Source organism: Triticum urartu, chromosome 2A (assembly GCF_056163025.1).
Source record: "Triticum urartu cultivar PI428250 chromosome 2A, HENAU_Tu73, whole genome shotgun sequence".
Taxonomy (NCBI): domain Eukaryota; kingdom Viridiplantae; phylum Streptophyta; class Magnoliopsida; order Poales; family Poaceae; genus Triticum; species Triticum urartu.
The window spans coordinates 744,466,457-744,481,686 of record NC_141874.1 but is presented as its reverse complement, the minus strand read 5'-3'; the positions used below and the strand labels follow the sequence as shown (position 1 = coordinate 744,481,686).

General features: G+C 45.9%; 2 protein-coding genes across 2 annotated transcripts; both read right to left on the bottom strand.

Annotated features, from left to right (window-relative positions):
• Positions 1-285: 285 nt before the first annotated feature.
• LOC147987578 (uncharacterized) lies at positions 286-1,447 on the bottom strand. The gene is made up of 2 exons (XM_087540375.1): positions 803-1,447; positions 286-732 (listed from the first exon to the last, which is right to left on the bottom strand). Exons 1-2 carry the CDS (start codon positions 1,445-1,447, stop codon positions 286-288), a joined length of 1,092 nt encoding a protein of 363 aa, XP_087396501.1.
• A 1,017-nt stretch (positions 1,448-2,464) lies between these two features.
• LOC147987577 (uncharacterized) lies at positions 2,465-4,627 on the bottom strand. Its single transcript, XM_087542437.1, has 3 exons — positions 4,380-4,627; positions 2,811-3,896; positions 2,465-2,699 (listed from the first exon to the last, which is right to left on the bottom strand). The coding sequence occupies exons 1-3, from the start codon at positions 4,625-4,627 to the stop codon at positions 2,465-2,467; spliced, it is 1,569 nt and encodes a 522-aa protein (XP_087398563.1).
• Between the last annotated feature and the right edge of the window lie 10,603 nt (positions 4,628-15,230).

The window sequence follows — 15,230 nt, the reverse complement described above, 5'->3', positions numbered from 1 at the left end:
ATTAGCAAACAATAAGGAAATTAGGAGCCACAACTAACCAGAATGTACTCAACCAAAATTAAGCCATAGCTAACCAGAAGCAACACCAAGTTTTCATCACAGCCCAACAATTCCACTAGGTACCTTACATGAAAGTACTCATGACAACCAGAATAAAGATGTTTAGAACATCAACAGCTAACCAGAAGCAACACAAGTTTTCATCACAGCCAACCAGAAAGGTGTCATCACAACCAAAATGCAGATGTTTTGAACGTCATCAGCTCACCACAAATTAACACAACTTCACCTACTCCCTTGAGAACAGTTGAACCACTCAGACATCTTAAAGGATGGCTTCCTCACTCTTCCACTACCTGCAACTCTTGGGGGGATGAACTTGTTTCTTCCTCTTGGCCCAACAGCAGTAGAGGAACTTGTACCAGCACCAGCAGTAGAAGAACTTGGACCAGCACCAGCAGTAGAAGTTGCAGTCCTTGTAGTTTTAGCTTTCTTTGTTGCCCTTGTAGCAGGAGGAGCAGCAGTTGCAACAGGAGCAGAAGGAGCTCTCCTTGGTGCACTGGGAGCTGAAGCAGGAGCAGAAGGAGCTCTCCTTGCTACCCTTGGAGCCCTTGGAGCTGGTGGTGCTGGAGCTACAGTTTGAGCAGCAGCAGGAGCAGAAGGAGAACTTCTCCTTGGTGGCATGGGAGCAGGAGCAGATACAGTTCTGGGTGTATCATCTCTCCCGTTTTCCTGAAATTACAGCATACAAATGTTAGAAACTGGTATGTGAAATTGTACAAAAACCTACTACAATAGTTACCTGGTGCTGGTTCATTCTCATAGCTAGGGCTGGTTTCAGAGCCTGCTTGCAAGTAGTGTATCTATGCCCAGTCCTATTGCAATTGCTACAAGTGATAGTTGCCATCCTAGATGTATCCTTTGGAGCTGGCTTTTCAAACTTGCTCTTTCTCCTCTTTGTCTCTTTGTTTCCTGGCTTTTCTTTGAACACTAGTGGTTCAATGTTAGGGGTTCTAGTCTTTGGCCACAAATCAGGCCCAGGCACATGGAAAACTATTGGGCTATAAGCTGCCTTATACATTGGTTTCTTGAAGAAATCATGAACAAAATCTTCTGGCTGTAGTTTTGCCTTGTTGATTGCAGAAACACCATGATTGCAAGGTACTCCACACATGTCCCACTTCCTACAACCACATGTATGTAGCAACAAGTTAACTGCATATGTGCTTTCTCCACTTGTCACCTGGAAGAGATCAGGTCCAGCTTTGATAGACTGACAAAACCTAGAATGATATTTTACTTCCTCTAGCTTCTCAGCATATATTGGGCATATCTGCCACTTAGCAGTCGCAATCTTTGTCCTATTTGCATTAAACTTCACTAACAGCTTTGTCCTGATCCCATCTACCATAGTTCTAATGGGTTTGGCTCTGACATCAAGTATCATCTTGTTAAAAACTTCACTTATATTGTTAACTACCAAGTCAGTTTTGCAATTGTTGTCCATGGCATGCCTGGCCCATGTATGCTTTGGTATCCTAGATAGCCATTTCCATGCTGGCTCACACTCCTTTTTCATGCCTTCCATGGCTGTTACATAACCATGCTCAGTATAGGAATAACTTGCCTGATACATGTATTTCTTTAACTCTTCACCTCTAAAACCAGCTGTTTGAAAGTTCTGATAAATATGTCTAAGGCAGAATCTTTGTTTGCAATTGGGGAATACATTGTTTATGGCTGTAAAAAGGCCCTGTTTGAATGAACTACAGTTTGAGAATACTACAACAATGCCGTGTATGAAATTAATAAACAAAGACAATTAATAAGCAATGCAAGCAATGATTGGAGTAGAGATAGTAGTACCTTTTGCCTGTCAGATATAATAGTGTAGTAGTCAAACTTGCCTGACTCACCACCAATGGCATATTTTAATTGAGTAAGAAACCAAGACCAGCTTGCTGTGTTTTCCTTGTCCACTATTGCAAAAGCAATGGGAAATATGTTATTGTTTCCATCTCTTCTAGTGGCAGCCAAGATTTGCTGCCCTGTGGTCAACTTTATGAAGCAACCGTCCACACCTATCATACAAGATCACAAGTAGATTACCAACAAATTAGTGGGTGTGCACATATAAATGTAGAGTCACTAGTTAATTAGTAGGTGTGCACATACCTATGAATGGTCTGCAACCATTAAGGAAACCCTCTTTGCAAGCATTGAGGCAGATGAACAAGCCATGTAATCTTGGGTTTTTGCTTGGATGTAGTTTCAGATGCTTTGTTGTGACAATGCATCTACTTCCTGGATTGGTTTCTAGCCCAGCTTCTAGGTAATCCCTTATCCTATGATATTGTGCCTTCTGATCTCCTAGGACTACATTTTTGGCTAGCTTTCTTGCCCTATAGGCCATATGTATAGATACCTCTATTCCATGCTTTTGCTTCAAGTTTGAAATTATAGTCTAGACAGGTGTGTTGGGGTATGTCCTTAACTGTTGCTCACATTCATGTGCCAACCACTTAGCAGTAACTTTTTTGCTCTCTCCTACTACTGGGCAGCTGTGGTGCAAGTTCAGTTTCTTTATACAGAATGTCTTCTCATGTGCTATCTGAGAAGCTGCAATGAAAAATGGACAATTCTCAAATTTGCAGACAGCTATAATCCTGTCTGGACAGTTCCTGTGGAAGGCATGGTTCCTATTTTGTGAGATGTGAAAATTAAGAAGTACCCTCATGAACTGGGTCACATCTAGGAAACAAAGCTTCTTCATAAATTGCTCTTCTGGGTTCTCCCTTTACTCATCATACCAAACTCTGGGCTTCTTCTTTTTAGCCCTGCTCTTCCTATCAGCTGGAAGCTTCACACATGGTATTTGAGCCCCATCATTATCCTCCTGACTTAGGTCACCAGGGTTGCTCTCCTCATCAGATGAAGGAAACCAATCTTCCTCAATAATCTCATCCAAACTAGCATGAGATCTTGTAGTTGGCCCCTTTCTTTTACTTCCTCTGCTACTTCCTCCTATGCTGCTCCCTTCCTCCTCCTCCTCCTCCTCCTCCTCTGGTGCCTTCTCCTCCTCCTCCTCATCTGCTTCATATGGCTCATCCACATCAGTCTCCCCTTTAATATGATGAATTGGATCATCTCTATGCTTCTTCATTGCCTCAAGCCTAGCAATTATATCCTCGTCTGCTAGTAAATCTGTGTCACTGTCACTATCAGTGAAATCTTCAGCCATTAGCTCTGGAAGTTTTCTTTTAGCTGCCTTGTATTTCTCTTTTTCTTTCCCCTTTTTCCTGAACTTCTCAATCTCTTCATTCCTCTTCTGCTCCATCAGTTGCTCAATTTGCTCTTGATCTTGGTCTTGCTCCATGAAATACTCATGCCTCTCTTCACCAATCTCCATTGCAAATTCTGGTACTGGTGTACACTTCTGCTTCAAAAATGAACTCTCTTGTGTGTTAATGACCTGCACTGGCACTGGTTGTGGCTTTGTTGGGCTAGGAAACAGTACTCCTGCTGTATCTATCTCATACACCACTAGCACACCTATTTCAGATAATGGAACCTGCTCCTCACAAACTGGTCCAATGTTCAAATCACTAGGTCTTGGAGCATCACTTCTGATGACTGTTATGTTCACCACCTTCTGACCTTTGATAACTACGTCATCCAACATTTCCTCCACCTTATCATCATCTGTCAGTTCTTCCATACCTGAAACCCCAACACCTAGATCTCTAACATAATACATAAATTCTGTCATCCCATAACCTTCAAGTTCTATTAGTGCAATCAGATTGTAAAATGTGATATCATCCACATTTAGGCTTCTTTCAAGATTATCTCTGTCATGGAAATGGAATCTGACTTCCCACACTTCATCATTCAATCTACAGTTCAAGTAAAGCAATTCTGTTCAAGTAAGCAATTCAGTTAAAAGTTAAAGATTCAGTTAAAAATACAGTTTTAGTTAAAAATTCAGTTAAAGTTTCAGTCCAAAATACAGTTAAAGTAATTTGTTCACTTAACAATTCAGTACAGGATTCAGTTATAAATTCAGTAACATTTTCATTTAAATATTTAGTTGTAAATTCAGTAATTGAGTAGGTTGAAATTGAGTTTAACATTCAGTAATTTCATGTAATTGAGTAGGTTCAAATTGAGTTTAACATTCAGTAATTTCAGTTAATGTTTAGGTGCCTACTACATACACTTAGAACCCTAGAACTACATAAATACTTCACTTACATGTCTGACCACATAAACAACCTACAACAATAATCCTATAACACTAGAATCACAAACACTTAGAACCCTAACCCTAGAACCCTTACCCTAGAAACCAAATCCGGGTACGGAAAGAGAAAACTTACGACACACCGCCGAAGGAGGATGCGTAGTGATGGCTCCCCTCTGGATCTTCCTTCACGGCCTTGGCGAACGCCCTCGCCGCCGCGTACTCCACACAGTAAGACGGCGACGGCGGTTGTGGAAGAGGCGGAGCCTGAGATGGGTTTGAACTGTCGCAAACCTCTGTTGGATCTGCAGGAGCACCACTGCCACCAGATGCATCACCAGCACCACCGCCACCGCCATCATCACCGCCTCGCGAGGTGGCCATCACCAGCGGCGAGCAGGGGCGAGATAGGAGAGGGGAGCGGGGCGAGAGAGAGGACAGGGGCGCGGGGGGACTGTCTGACAAGGACCGACCGACGCGGTGTCTTGAGTGTTTTGTTCCTAACGGCGTCGTTTGCCTGTCCGTCATGCCACGTCAGCGTTTTCGGGGCCCACCTATCGGAAAAGAGATCAAACGAGGCTAAACGGCTGTTCAGTGCTTTTTGCAACGGGTTAAGAGATTTTACGGTGTTTTTTGCAACAGATTAACGACTTGGTAGTTTCCTGCAAACCTAGCCACAAATGTGGTGGTTTCTTGCAATTGACTCGCTGATGAAAACCTTGTAGTTACTATTAGCCAACGACATGGCATCAGCCTCGAAATACTTGATGGATACTTGCATGAAACCAAGCAGATGTGTGTAAACAACCCTATGTCCATGGAGAGCTGGAATTTGATAACATATGGTGCCGGCTTACTAGATTCTCAATTACCAGAGGACTATGCGTCTGGAGGAAGGCTACTAACTATGTTGATTGATCAGGATATATCGTTAATACGAGTGCTGATTAGGTCACCGAGACAAAGAATTCAGAAGCTGATCAGGACCCTTGCCTAGAGAAGCCCAGCCGAAAGAGAGATGAGATGGTTTGCAGCGAGGCTTGTGGAGCACCTCGCTGGTCACCTCAACCTTGCTCACTTTCTAGGAGCATTGGAATGCATATCCTCCCTCTTTGACACCTCCAACCATAACAATGGTGATGAAGAAGTTCTCCATTTGCCTTTTGTAATTGGGGGTAGTAAGCCGAGGAAAACGAGAAGTCTCCTCGATGAAATTGTAGCTGGTAAGCGGAAGAAAGATAAAGATGGTAACCTGAAGGTTCCGAAAGGCACCATCAGCAATATATTCCACCTCTGCCTAGAGCCGATTGACGAGAAATACGATGCTTTGGAGAATGGTTGTACCCTAGAGCCACACAGTAAGCAGAGGGGAAATGAAGAAGGAATTGATGAGAATCTTGTTTTGCCAGGCTTGGGAATTCTAGGGAACCTGGCTCACGACAGATATAACTGCACATTCATATACAATGCCAAGGATCTTCTTTCAAAAATAGTTGCCCCTATCAGCTCCAACGAATTTGTACAAGTTATAAAGAGCAATGGTGCATGGACCAAGGTAGTAGACCGATCACTGAAAGTGGTGAGCCGACTCATGAGCTCTCCAGGAAGCACCGGTGAAGAGATGCGCAGTCTAATTGCAAATGACAGAAATGCAGTCAACAACTTAGAGGCTGTTCTGGATATCGATATGAAGAGTACCAGCGATGTCATAGAGCCGCAAATGCGAGTTATAGAGGTTCTTACACAATTAGCATTACATCATTCAGCAAGTACTTCTGCTATGAAGAGAAGGGAAAAACTTATTGAGAGGGTGCTTCACATCTTCATTGCTACAGATTGGATGGAAGATTATTTGCAGCATGAGAAAAAGAAAATCGAGCAATCAACTATGACCCAACAAAATACTTTATCTAGACCGTCAATGCGAACATGTTTGAATAATCTTGTTAAGGAGGTCAATGGAACACGGGAAAAAGAGACGATGGCCAAACAAGCCGCAGAAGTAAACCCGCATGAGCTTAACCTCCCACAGCTTGACTTATCGCAACTTGAGGAGCCCTTCACTATGGGTGAAGTGGAAAAGGTGATAAAGAGTATGCCGCCGGACAAAGCACCTGGGCCGGATGGATTCACCGGCCGTTTCTATGCTACATGTTGGAACATCATAAAGGTGGATTTCATGAAGGCCATGAATTGCTTCTACAAGGGGGGGCATGAGGGGCATGGCAGCTATCAACAAATCACTTGTCACCCTATTACCAAAGATGGATGGTGCTTTGGAGGTTGGTGATTTCAGGCCAGTCAACCTAGTCCATGGAGCTATAAAAATCTTCGAGAAGGTGCTGGCTTGTCGCTTAGTGGTGCAACTACCAAATCTTGTGGGGAATCACCAGAGTGCTTTTGTGAAAGGCCGATCGCTGCATGACAACTTCATGTTGGTGCAAAACACAGCCTACAAGATGAATGCCATGAAGATCCCCACCATGCAACTGAAATTGGACATATCAAAAGCGTTTGACTCCGTCCAGTGGACGTTCTTGCTTGAAGTAATGCAGCATTTGGGGTTTGGACCCCGGTGGAGGGCGTGGATTTGCGGGATCCTTGCGACCTCGACAACAAAGATTATGGTAAACGGAGACCCCGAGGACACTATTCATAACTGCAAGGGACTGAGACAAGGAGATCCTATATCACTGATGCTTTTCATCCTCACCATGGAGCCATTGCACAGGTTGTTTGAACGGGCCACAAGAAGAGGCGTGCTGGAGCCTTTGGCGCGTAGTGGCATGAAACAACGGCTGCCCATCTTTACGGACGACGTGGTAGTTTTCATCAAGCCCAAGCCAGTGGAACTTGAGGTATGCAAGAGCATTCTTGATCTGTTTGGAGAGGCTTCGGGACTGCGGATAAACATAGTGAAATCTGCGGCCCTACCAATAAGGTGCAATGAAGAGGAGATCACAATGGCCTGTGATGAGTTGGGCTGCCAGAAAGGGGCCTTCCCAATCAAGTATTTAGGGCTGCCGTTGACCCTTAGGAAGTAATCTGCATTGCAATTGCAGTACCTGGTGGACCAGATGGCCAACTGCTTACCAAAGTGGAAAGAGGCGTTAATGCCAAAGAGTGGAAGACTCACGTTGGTACAGTCGGTGCTTTGCGCTATGCCCATTCATGCCATGATGGCCTTGGATCTACCTGCGAAGACTATAGCTGTGATGAACAAAGTGTGCAGAGGGTTCTTATGGTGCAGACGGGCCGAGGCAAATGGTGGTAATTGTGCGGTGGCATGGGATTCGGTATGTTCACCGAAATGGGTTGGCGGCTTAGGGCTACCGAATCTCAAGTGGCTCAATGTGGCCATGCAAACTAGATGGTCGTGGTTAGCAAGAGTGGATGCGAGTAGACCATGGACGGAGTTTAGCATAAAGGTACCACAGGAGGCAATGCAACTTTTTCGGGCGGCAACGCGGACTGAAGCAAGGTGTGGCCTCACTACTCTCTTCTGGGAGGATCGGTGGATCGATGGTAGGAGGGCACAAGAGATTGCCCAAAATATATACAGCAGAATTCCACCGCGGATCAAGGCGACAATGATGGTTGCCCCGGCCATTGAGGATGGGTCTTGGGCAAGGGAGATTGGCCCTAACATCGGGGTACAAGAACTACATGAATTCCTGGAGCTATGGACTAGAGTGTAACACCCCGGATGTAACTTTCCCTATTTGTACTCCAACTCTTGCCGTTTCTGGCGTTAAGTTATATTTATTTCCTCGGGTTCGGGTCTTTGTCTCCGTGTGTTGTTATCGTTGTCATGCATCTCATATCATGTCATCATGTGCATTGCATTTGCATACGTGTTCGTCCCATGCATTCAAGCATTTTCCCCGTTGTCCGTTTTGCATTCCGGCGCTTCGTTCTTCTCCGGTGGTCATTTCTAGCTTTCTTTCGTGTGTGAGGATTAAACATTTCTGGATTGGACCGAGACTTGCCAAGCGGCCTTGGGTTACTACCGGTAGACCGTCTGTCAAGTTTCGTACCATTTGGACTTCGTTTGCTACTCCAACGGTTAACCGAGGGACCGAAAAGGCCTCGTGTGTGTTGTAGCCCAACACCCCTCCACTTTGGCCCAAAACCCACCTAACTCTGCTCCATCATCTAGAGCGTTCAATCACGATCGCGTGGCCGAAAACCGCACCTCATTTGGAATCTCCTAGCTCATCCTATGCCTATATATACAACCCCCGATTCTCGGATCATTTTCCCCCTAACCCTGGTCTCCTTCCTCCTCGCGCCACCGGACAAGTCCGCCCGCGCCGGACATGTCCGCCGGACGCGTCACCTCGGCCTATCAGACCGCGCCACATCAGCCTCCGCCGCCCCGGGGCCAATCTCCCGCCGCCACGTCGCCACCCGGAGCCGCCGCTCCCCGCGTCGCCCGGGCGGGCCCGCCGGAGCCCGTCCGCGGCCCTCCCGGCTCGGTGCGGAGCACCCCGCCGCCAGAGGCGCCCGCCTCCTCGCGCCGCCTCTCCTCGCGCCCGGCCACCGCGCCGCCCCGGGCCAATGCCGGCGGCCGCCACGCAGCTCGCCGACCGGAGCAAAGCTCCGCCGCGGCAAGACCTCGCCTCCGCCACCGCGCTACCTCGCCGGCCCGCGCCTCCTCCGAGCTCCTCCGGCCTCTCCCCGCCCCGGCAAGCCCCTAGTCCGGCGACCTCTCTTCCCCGGTGAACAGGAACTCCGGCGAGGGTCCCCGGCGAACTTCGGATTGCGTGCCTGATCCAGATCTGTGAACAGTGAAACCCTAGGGGTAAAATTTCATCTAAGTCCCTGATATTCCAGATCCAAGTGCCCCTGTTCGTAGCTCCGTAACTTTGCATCCGTAGCTCCGATTCATGCATATAGCATATCAAAATGTTCATCTCAGAGAGTACATCATTTCATTCCATTGCATCATTTTCATTTGAGTTCATATTGATGCCCGAAATGCTGTTAGAAGAGGGTTACTTGAGTTAATTGCCAGATCTGTTACTCCGTTTAGCACTTTTGTCATTTTTGCCATGATTAATGTGTGCATGCTATGCCGTGATGCTCTACATGTGTTTTGTTAAGGGTTTTGTCATCTTTCGAGAGGTGCAACCCATGTATTTTTAGGATGTGTGTGGTGACTTGTGCAAGCTTGCAAAGTGGTGCACTTGCTAATTCTGTTTTCAGGGACTTGGTGATTTCACTAAGTCCTGGAGCTGTTTATCTCATGATGCCATATGTTCATGTTGTTTCCTAGTGATCCGTGCCTCTTTTGAGGATGATCAGTAAGGATGTTTTGTTAATATTGTAGTGCTCTATCCATCCATGTCTTTGTTTGCAATTATGGAGTACCCTAGCTTGAGTCAATCGAGCTCTACTTTTGCTACTTTGTGAATCTGGGCAGATTGTCAACTTGTTTGCAATTTTGCCGGTGATGTTGTAGTTGATCCGTGCATGTTATGCTTTTGTTCTTGCCATGTCTAGCTTGTATTTTGTGCCTTCTAGATGGATGTATGCTTGTCTTGCCATGACTTGCACCGTAGTGAGTGCATCGAGCTCGTAAACATGCCTACTTGAGTTATATTTCAGCATGTGCCAGTTTTTTCTCTAAGTACGAAAACTGATTATGTTTTTGCTATGTTCACGTGCTTGCAATTGTATTTTCTGATCCCTTTTGGCTCAAGCTCACTAAGGTACTTTTGTTAAGCTCTTTGAGTAGCTCCATGCCATGCTTTACTTTGCCATGTTCAGATCCTGTAGCATGTAGTTTTGTTGCTCCGACGGGGGCTACCTGATCTGAAATTCCAGACAAGTGTTAATTTCACTAAGTCTGAGATCTGGTTGCCATATGCATTTTTGCCATGCTTGTTTGAACCTGTTAATGGATGAATTGGCCGTAGCTCAGTGCTAGACTTTTGTTAAGCATCTTGTGTGCATCCCTGCCATGTATTTTGTTGTCATGTTTGGGTGCCGTAGCATGTTCATTTCGTTGCATTTAGATGCCTACTTGCTGTAAATCGCAGACCGGTGTCATTTTTGAATCGCTTGCCATTTCCAAACCGTAACTCCGATTCCGGCGTTCTTTATATCGTTTTGAAGCGATTTTGTCTCATATTTCCAGTGGCACACTTGGAATTCCAATTTGAGGCCAGGTTCATGCATTTCCTGTCATATCTTGCATTTTGCATCCTGCATCGCATCCCGCGTAGCATATCATCTTTGCATTGCGTTGTTTGAGTTTGCACGTGGTTGATTGTATCCTTGTTGTTTGTTTGTCTTGTTTGGGTAGAGCCGGGAGACGAGTTAGCTAACAAGGAGCCCGTTGAGTTTTCTTTTGAGGATCCAGTCAACTCTGACAGCTATGCAGGCAAGATGATCATACCCTCGAAATCACTACTATCTTTGCTATGCTAGTTTGCTCGCTCTTTTGCTATGCTAATGCTACGATGCCTACCATTTGTTTGCAAGCCTCCCAAATTGCCATGTCAAACCTCTAACCCACCTTGTCCTAGCAAACCGTTGATTGGCTATGTTACCGCTTTGCTCAGCCCCTATTATAGTGTTGTTAGTTGAAGGTGAAGATTGAAGGTCGTTCCTTGTTGGAACAATTATTTACTTGTTGGGATATCATTATTTTGCTATGTTATCTTAATGCATCTATATACTTTGTAAAGGGTGGAAGGCTCGGCCTCTCGCCTAGTGTTTTGTTCCACTCTTGCCGCCCTAGTTTCCGTCATATCGGTGTTATGTTCCCGGATTTTACGTTCCTTACGCGGTTGGGTTATAATGGGAACCCCTTGACAGTTCGCCTTGATTAAAGCTTTTCCAGCAATGCCCAACCTTGGTTTTACCATTTGCCACCTAGCCTTTTCTTTCCCTTGGGTTCTGCAGACTCAAGGGTCATCATTATTTTAACCCCCCCCCCCCCGGGCCAGTGCTCCTCTGAGTGTTGGTCCAAACTGTCAGCCGCCGGTGGCTACCAGGGGCAACTCTGGGCTGGCCTACCAGAAGTTTGGACAATCTGAGTGTGCCCTGAGAAAGAGATATGTGCAGCTCCTATCGGGATTTGTCGGCACATTCGGGCGGTGTTGCTGGTCTTGTTTTAACCTGTCGAAGTGTCTTGAATTACCGAGATACCGAGTCTGATCGGAACATCTTGGGAGGAGGTCTATTCCTTCGTTGACCGTGAGAGCTTGTCATGGGCTAAGTTGGGACTCCGCCGCAGGGATTTGAACTTTCGAAAGCCATGCCCGCGGTTATGGGCAGATGGGAATTTGTTAATGTCCGGTTGTAGATAACTGAATCTTAATTAATTAAAATGAATCAACTGAGTGTGTTACCGTGATGGCCTCTTCTCGGCAGAGTCCGGGAAGTGGACACGGTGTTGGAGTAATGTTTGCGCAGGTTGTTCTCTAGTTTCTCGCTCGCGCTTTGCCTCCTCTTCTCGCTCTCCTTTGCGAATAAGTTAGCCACCATATATGCTAGTCTCTTGCTGCAGCTCCACATATATTTACCTTGCCATACCTATAAGCTTAAATAGTCTTGATCGCGAGGGTGCGAGATTGTTGAGTCCCTGTGGCTCACAGATTACTATTACACCAGATGCAGGGCCTGATGATTCCGCTCCAGGAGACGCGTGTGAGCTCAAGTGGGAGTTCGACGAAGACTCTCAACGTTACTATGTTTCCTTTCTCGATGATCAGTAGTGGTGCCCAGTTGGGGGTGATTGGGACCGTGTCGCATGTTGGGTTCTCTTTTATTTTGGCGCCGTAGTCGGGCCTTGAGTGTTTGGATGATGTAATGTTATTTATGTACTTGATTGACGTGGCGAGTGTAAGCCAACTATGTTATCTCCCCTTTACTATTCATATTACATGGGATGTTGTGAAGATAGCCTAACTTGCGACATATGCCTTCAATGCGATTATGCCTCTAAGTCGTGCCTCGACACGTGGGAGATATAGTCGCATCAAGGGTGTTACATAGAGTGAGCACATGGGAGCCGCAGATGGACGTGCCGGACTCCGTCGCCTGGTCATGGGAGCCCAACGGTCATTACTCCATACGATCCGCGTACGCAGCAAAGTTGAAAGTGCGTTATATTGACTAGAGGGGGGTGAATAGGCGATTTTTATGAAAGTCTTCAAAACGTTGGAGTTATGAAGACAAACAGCGAAGATTATGCCTATTACTATGCAGTGGAAGTTAGATTACACTAGGCCAGCCATGGTCATGTATTCAATAGAGTGAAAGCACAATGACAGACAACTGCAGTGTAATAAGGATCAGGTAGGAAGAAGTTGTGAAGCCAAACAGATCATACATTCACGTTGTGAAGACAAAAGATAACGCAAGCATGCCACGGCTTCACAATGTGTAACAGTAAGAAAAGGAAGTGAAGATGAAACAAGTGACTCGTTGACGACAATGATATGTTGGACCAGTTCCAGTTGCTGTGACAACTGTATGTCTGGTTGGAGCGGCTAGGTATTTAAACCTTAGGACACACAGTCCCGGACACCCAGTCCTGAACACACAGTTCACGACACCAAGTCCTCACCGTATTCTCCTTGAGCTAAGGTCACTTAGTCCTCGCCCAATCACTCTGGTAAGTCTTCAAGGTAGACTCCCAAACCTTCACAAACTTCGTTCACTGGCAATCCAAAATGTCTCTTGGATGCTCTGAACGCGACGCCTAACCGTATGGAGGATTCACAGTCCTCAAGTGTAATAAGTCTTCAGATCACACAGACAAGAAGACCTAAGTGATGCCCAATTTGCTCTGGCTCTGGGTGGTTAGGGCTTTTCTCCTCACTAGGAATTTTTCTCTCAAAGGCTTCGAGGTGGGTTGCTCTCAAACGACAAAAGCCGTGCACTGAAATCTGAGCAGCCAACCGTTTATGGTTGTGGGGGTGGGCTATTTATAGCCACTTGGCAACCCGACCTGATTTGTTCGAAATGACCCTGGGTCACTAAGGAACTGACAGTCTCAACGGTCAGATTTCGAACTCTCATGGCAACTTTACTTGGGCTACAAGCAAAGCTGACTCGTCCGGCTCTGGACAAGATTCGCTCTCATTGTCTTCGCTCGAAGACATAGGTTTTTGATTTAGGCATCACTTCAGTCATTCTGACTGGTTCTCCTGGACCCCACTTAACAGTACGGTGGTTCCTATGACTCAACACAAAAGAAAAAGAACTACGAAAGATCTAAGAACTATGAAAGATCTAAATCTTCGAGCTCCATAGGCTTCATAACGTGTCTTCTTCTGTCATAGTCTTCAATGTGAATATCTTCATAAACCACCTTTGTCTTCAATGCCTTCATACATTTTTGGGGGTCATCTCTGGTAGTAAAACCGAATCAATGAGGGACTTCTACCTGTGTTTTCCTGCAATTCTCACAAACACATTAGTCCCTCAACTAGGTTTGTCTTCAATACTCCAAAACCAACTAGGGGTGGCACTAGATGCACTTACAATCTCCCCCTTTTTGGTGATTGATGACAAACTAGTTGAAGTTTTCAACGGGGAATATAATGCGTGAAGTTTGTAAAGGGTAGGGAATTGTCTTCATAAGTTGCAAAGGCTCCCCCTGAAGATGTGCATATAAGTTAATTTGCTTTTGGAATGCAAATGCACATGGCAGGTTGTACTTGAGGAGATCCTCTTCAGCTTATGATGACAATCCACTATGCATGTGAAAGTATATGAAGATAATGACATGCATAATGGAAAATGGACGTCTGCAAAATGAGATAAGTGCGGAATTTATCGTCGCACATGCGGAATTTATCTTCGCAAATAGAGTGGCAAACAAGTAGCAGACGACTATCGAGTTTTAGTGTTTACAACTCAAAGAACCAAATGAAGCAAAAGCAAGAGTTGTAAACACGAAACAAGATATAACAAAACATAAGGCACCCGCCCATATTGACCCGCTTGAAGACTATAAACATCATATGCTTCTCCCCCTTTTGTCAGTAATGACCAAAAAGGTTTGAAGACATAGAGTTTTCTACGCGTTCCCAGGTGCAGCAGGGTCGGTGGAGTTGTTTGGCGGTGCAGAACTTGGATTTGCTGAAGCAGATGGTGGTGATGTAGCATCGTCGTCTTCATCAATGATCCTTGCAGTAATTGTGGCAGCAGATGAAGAAAACTCAGAGTCTTCAAGTGACGGTGTGTTGCGCATCATAGCCCTTCTCGGAGGTGTGGTGTCAAATTTGAAGCGCTCTGTGAAGCCATCCTCTTCAAGTTCAGCTTCAGTGCATATCATTGAGAGCCCTTTCCATGTACGACGGAACGTCTCATGAGTGACAAACGCATTCTTGGTGGCTAGGTTTCGGAGACGATTGACATCCACCAAGAGGCTCTTCATCTGACGCTTTAGCCAGTCGTGATGCCTATCTTGCTTTTGGTGAAGGGCCACAAGAAGCTCTCGGTCAGTGAGGACACGAGCACGCTTCTTGGGTCTTGGAGCATTTGTGCTGTCTGTGGCTTCAGTAGATGCTGGTGTACGTGTAATGCCAGCCAACGGATATACCCTGGATATGGCTTCAACACCTTCAACATTCTGCGTGAAGCTCTGGTGTTCTGCATTCTGAAGACTTATCGGTTGCTTGGCAGGCTCAGGGTATATTGCTTCAGTAGAGGTATCCACATCTGGCAAGAAGATCCGATGGTTTCGGGCAGAGGGCTGATACGAGATCGCAGAGTGCAGTTTGATCAGCCTCATCACCCAAGGAGCATAGAACTTCAAACCAAACAATTCTGAGCCTGACGCTCCAAGTTGGCGTATGAAGAAATCCTGTGCGTTGAACCATTTGCCATGAAGGATACAGAATATCATAGTCTTCATTGCACCCTAGATCTTGGCATGTGGTGAGTGTCCCTTAATGGGCCAGAGAGTCCGCCGGATGATGTGATAGATGGTCCTGGGCAGGTACTCTAGGTCTTCAACGAAGAA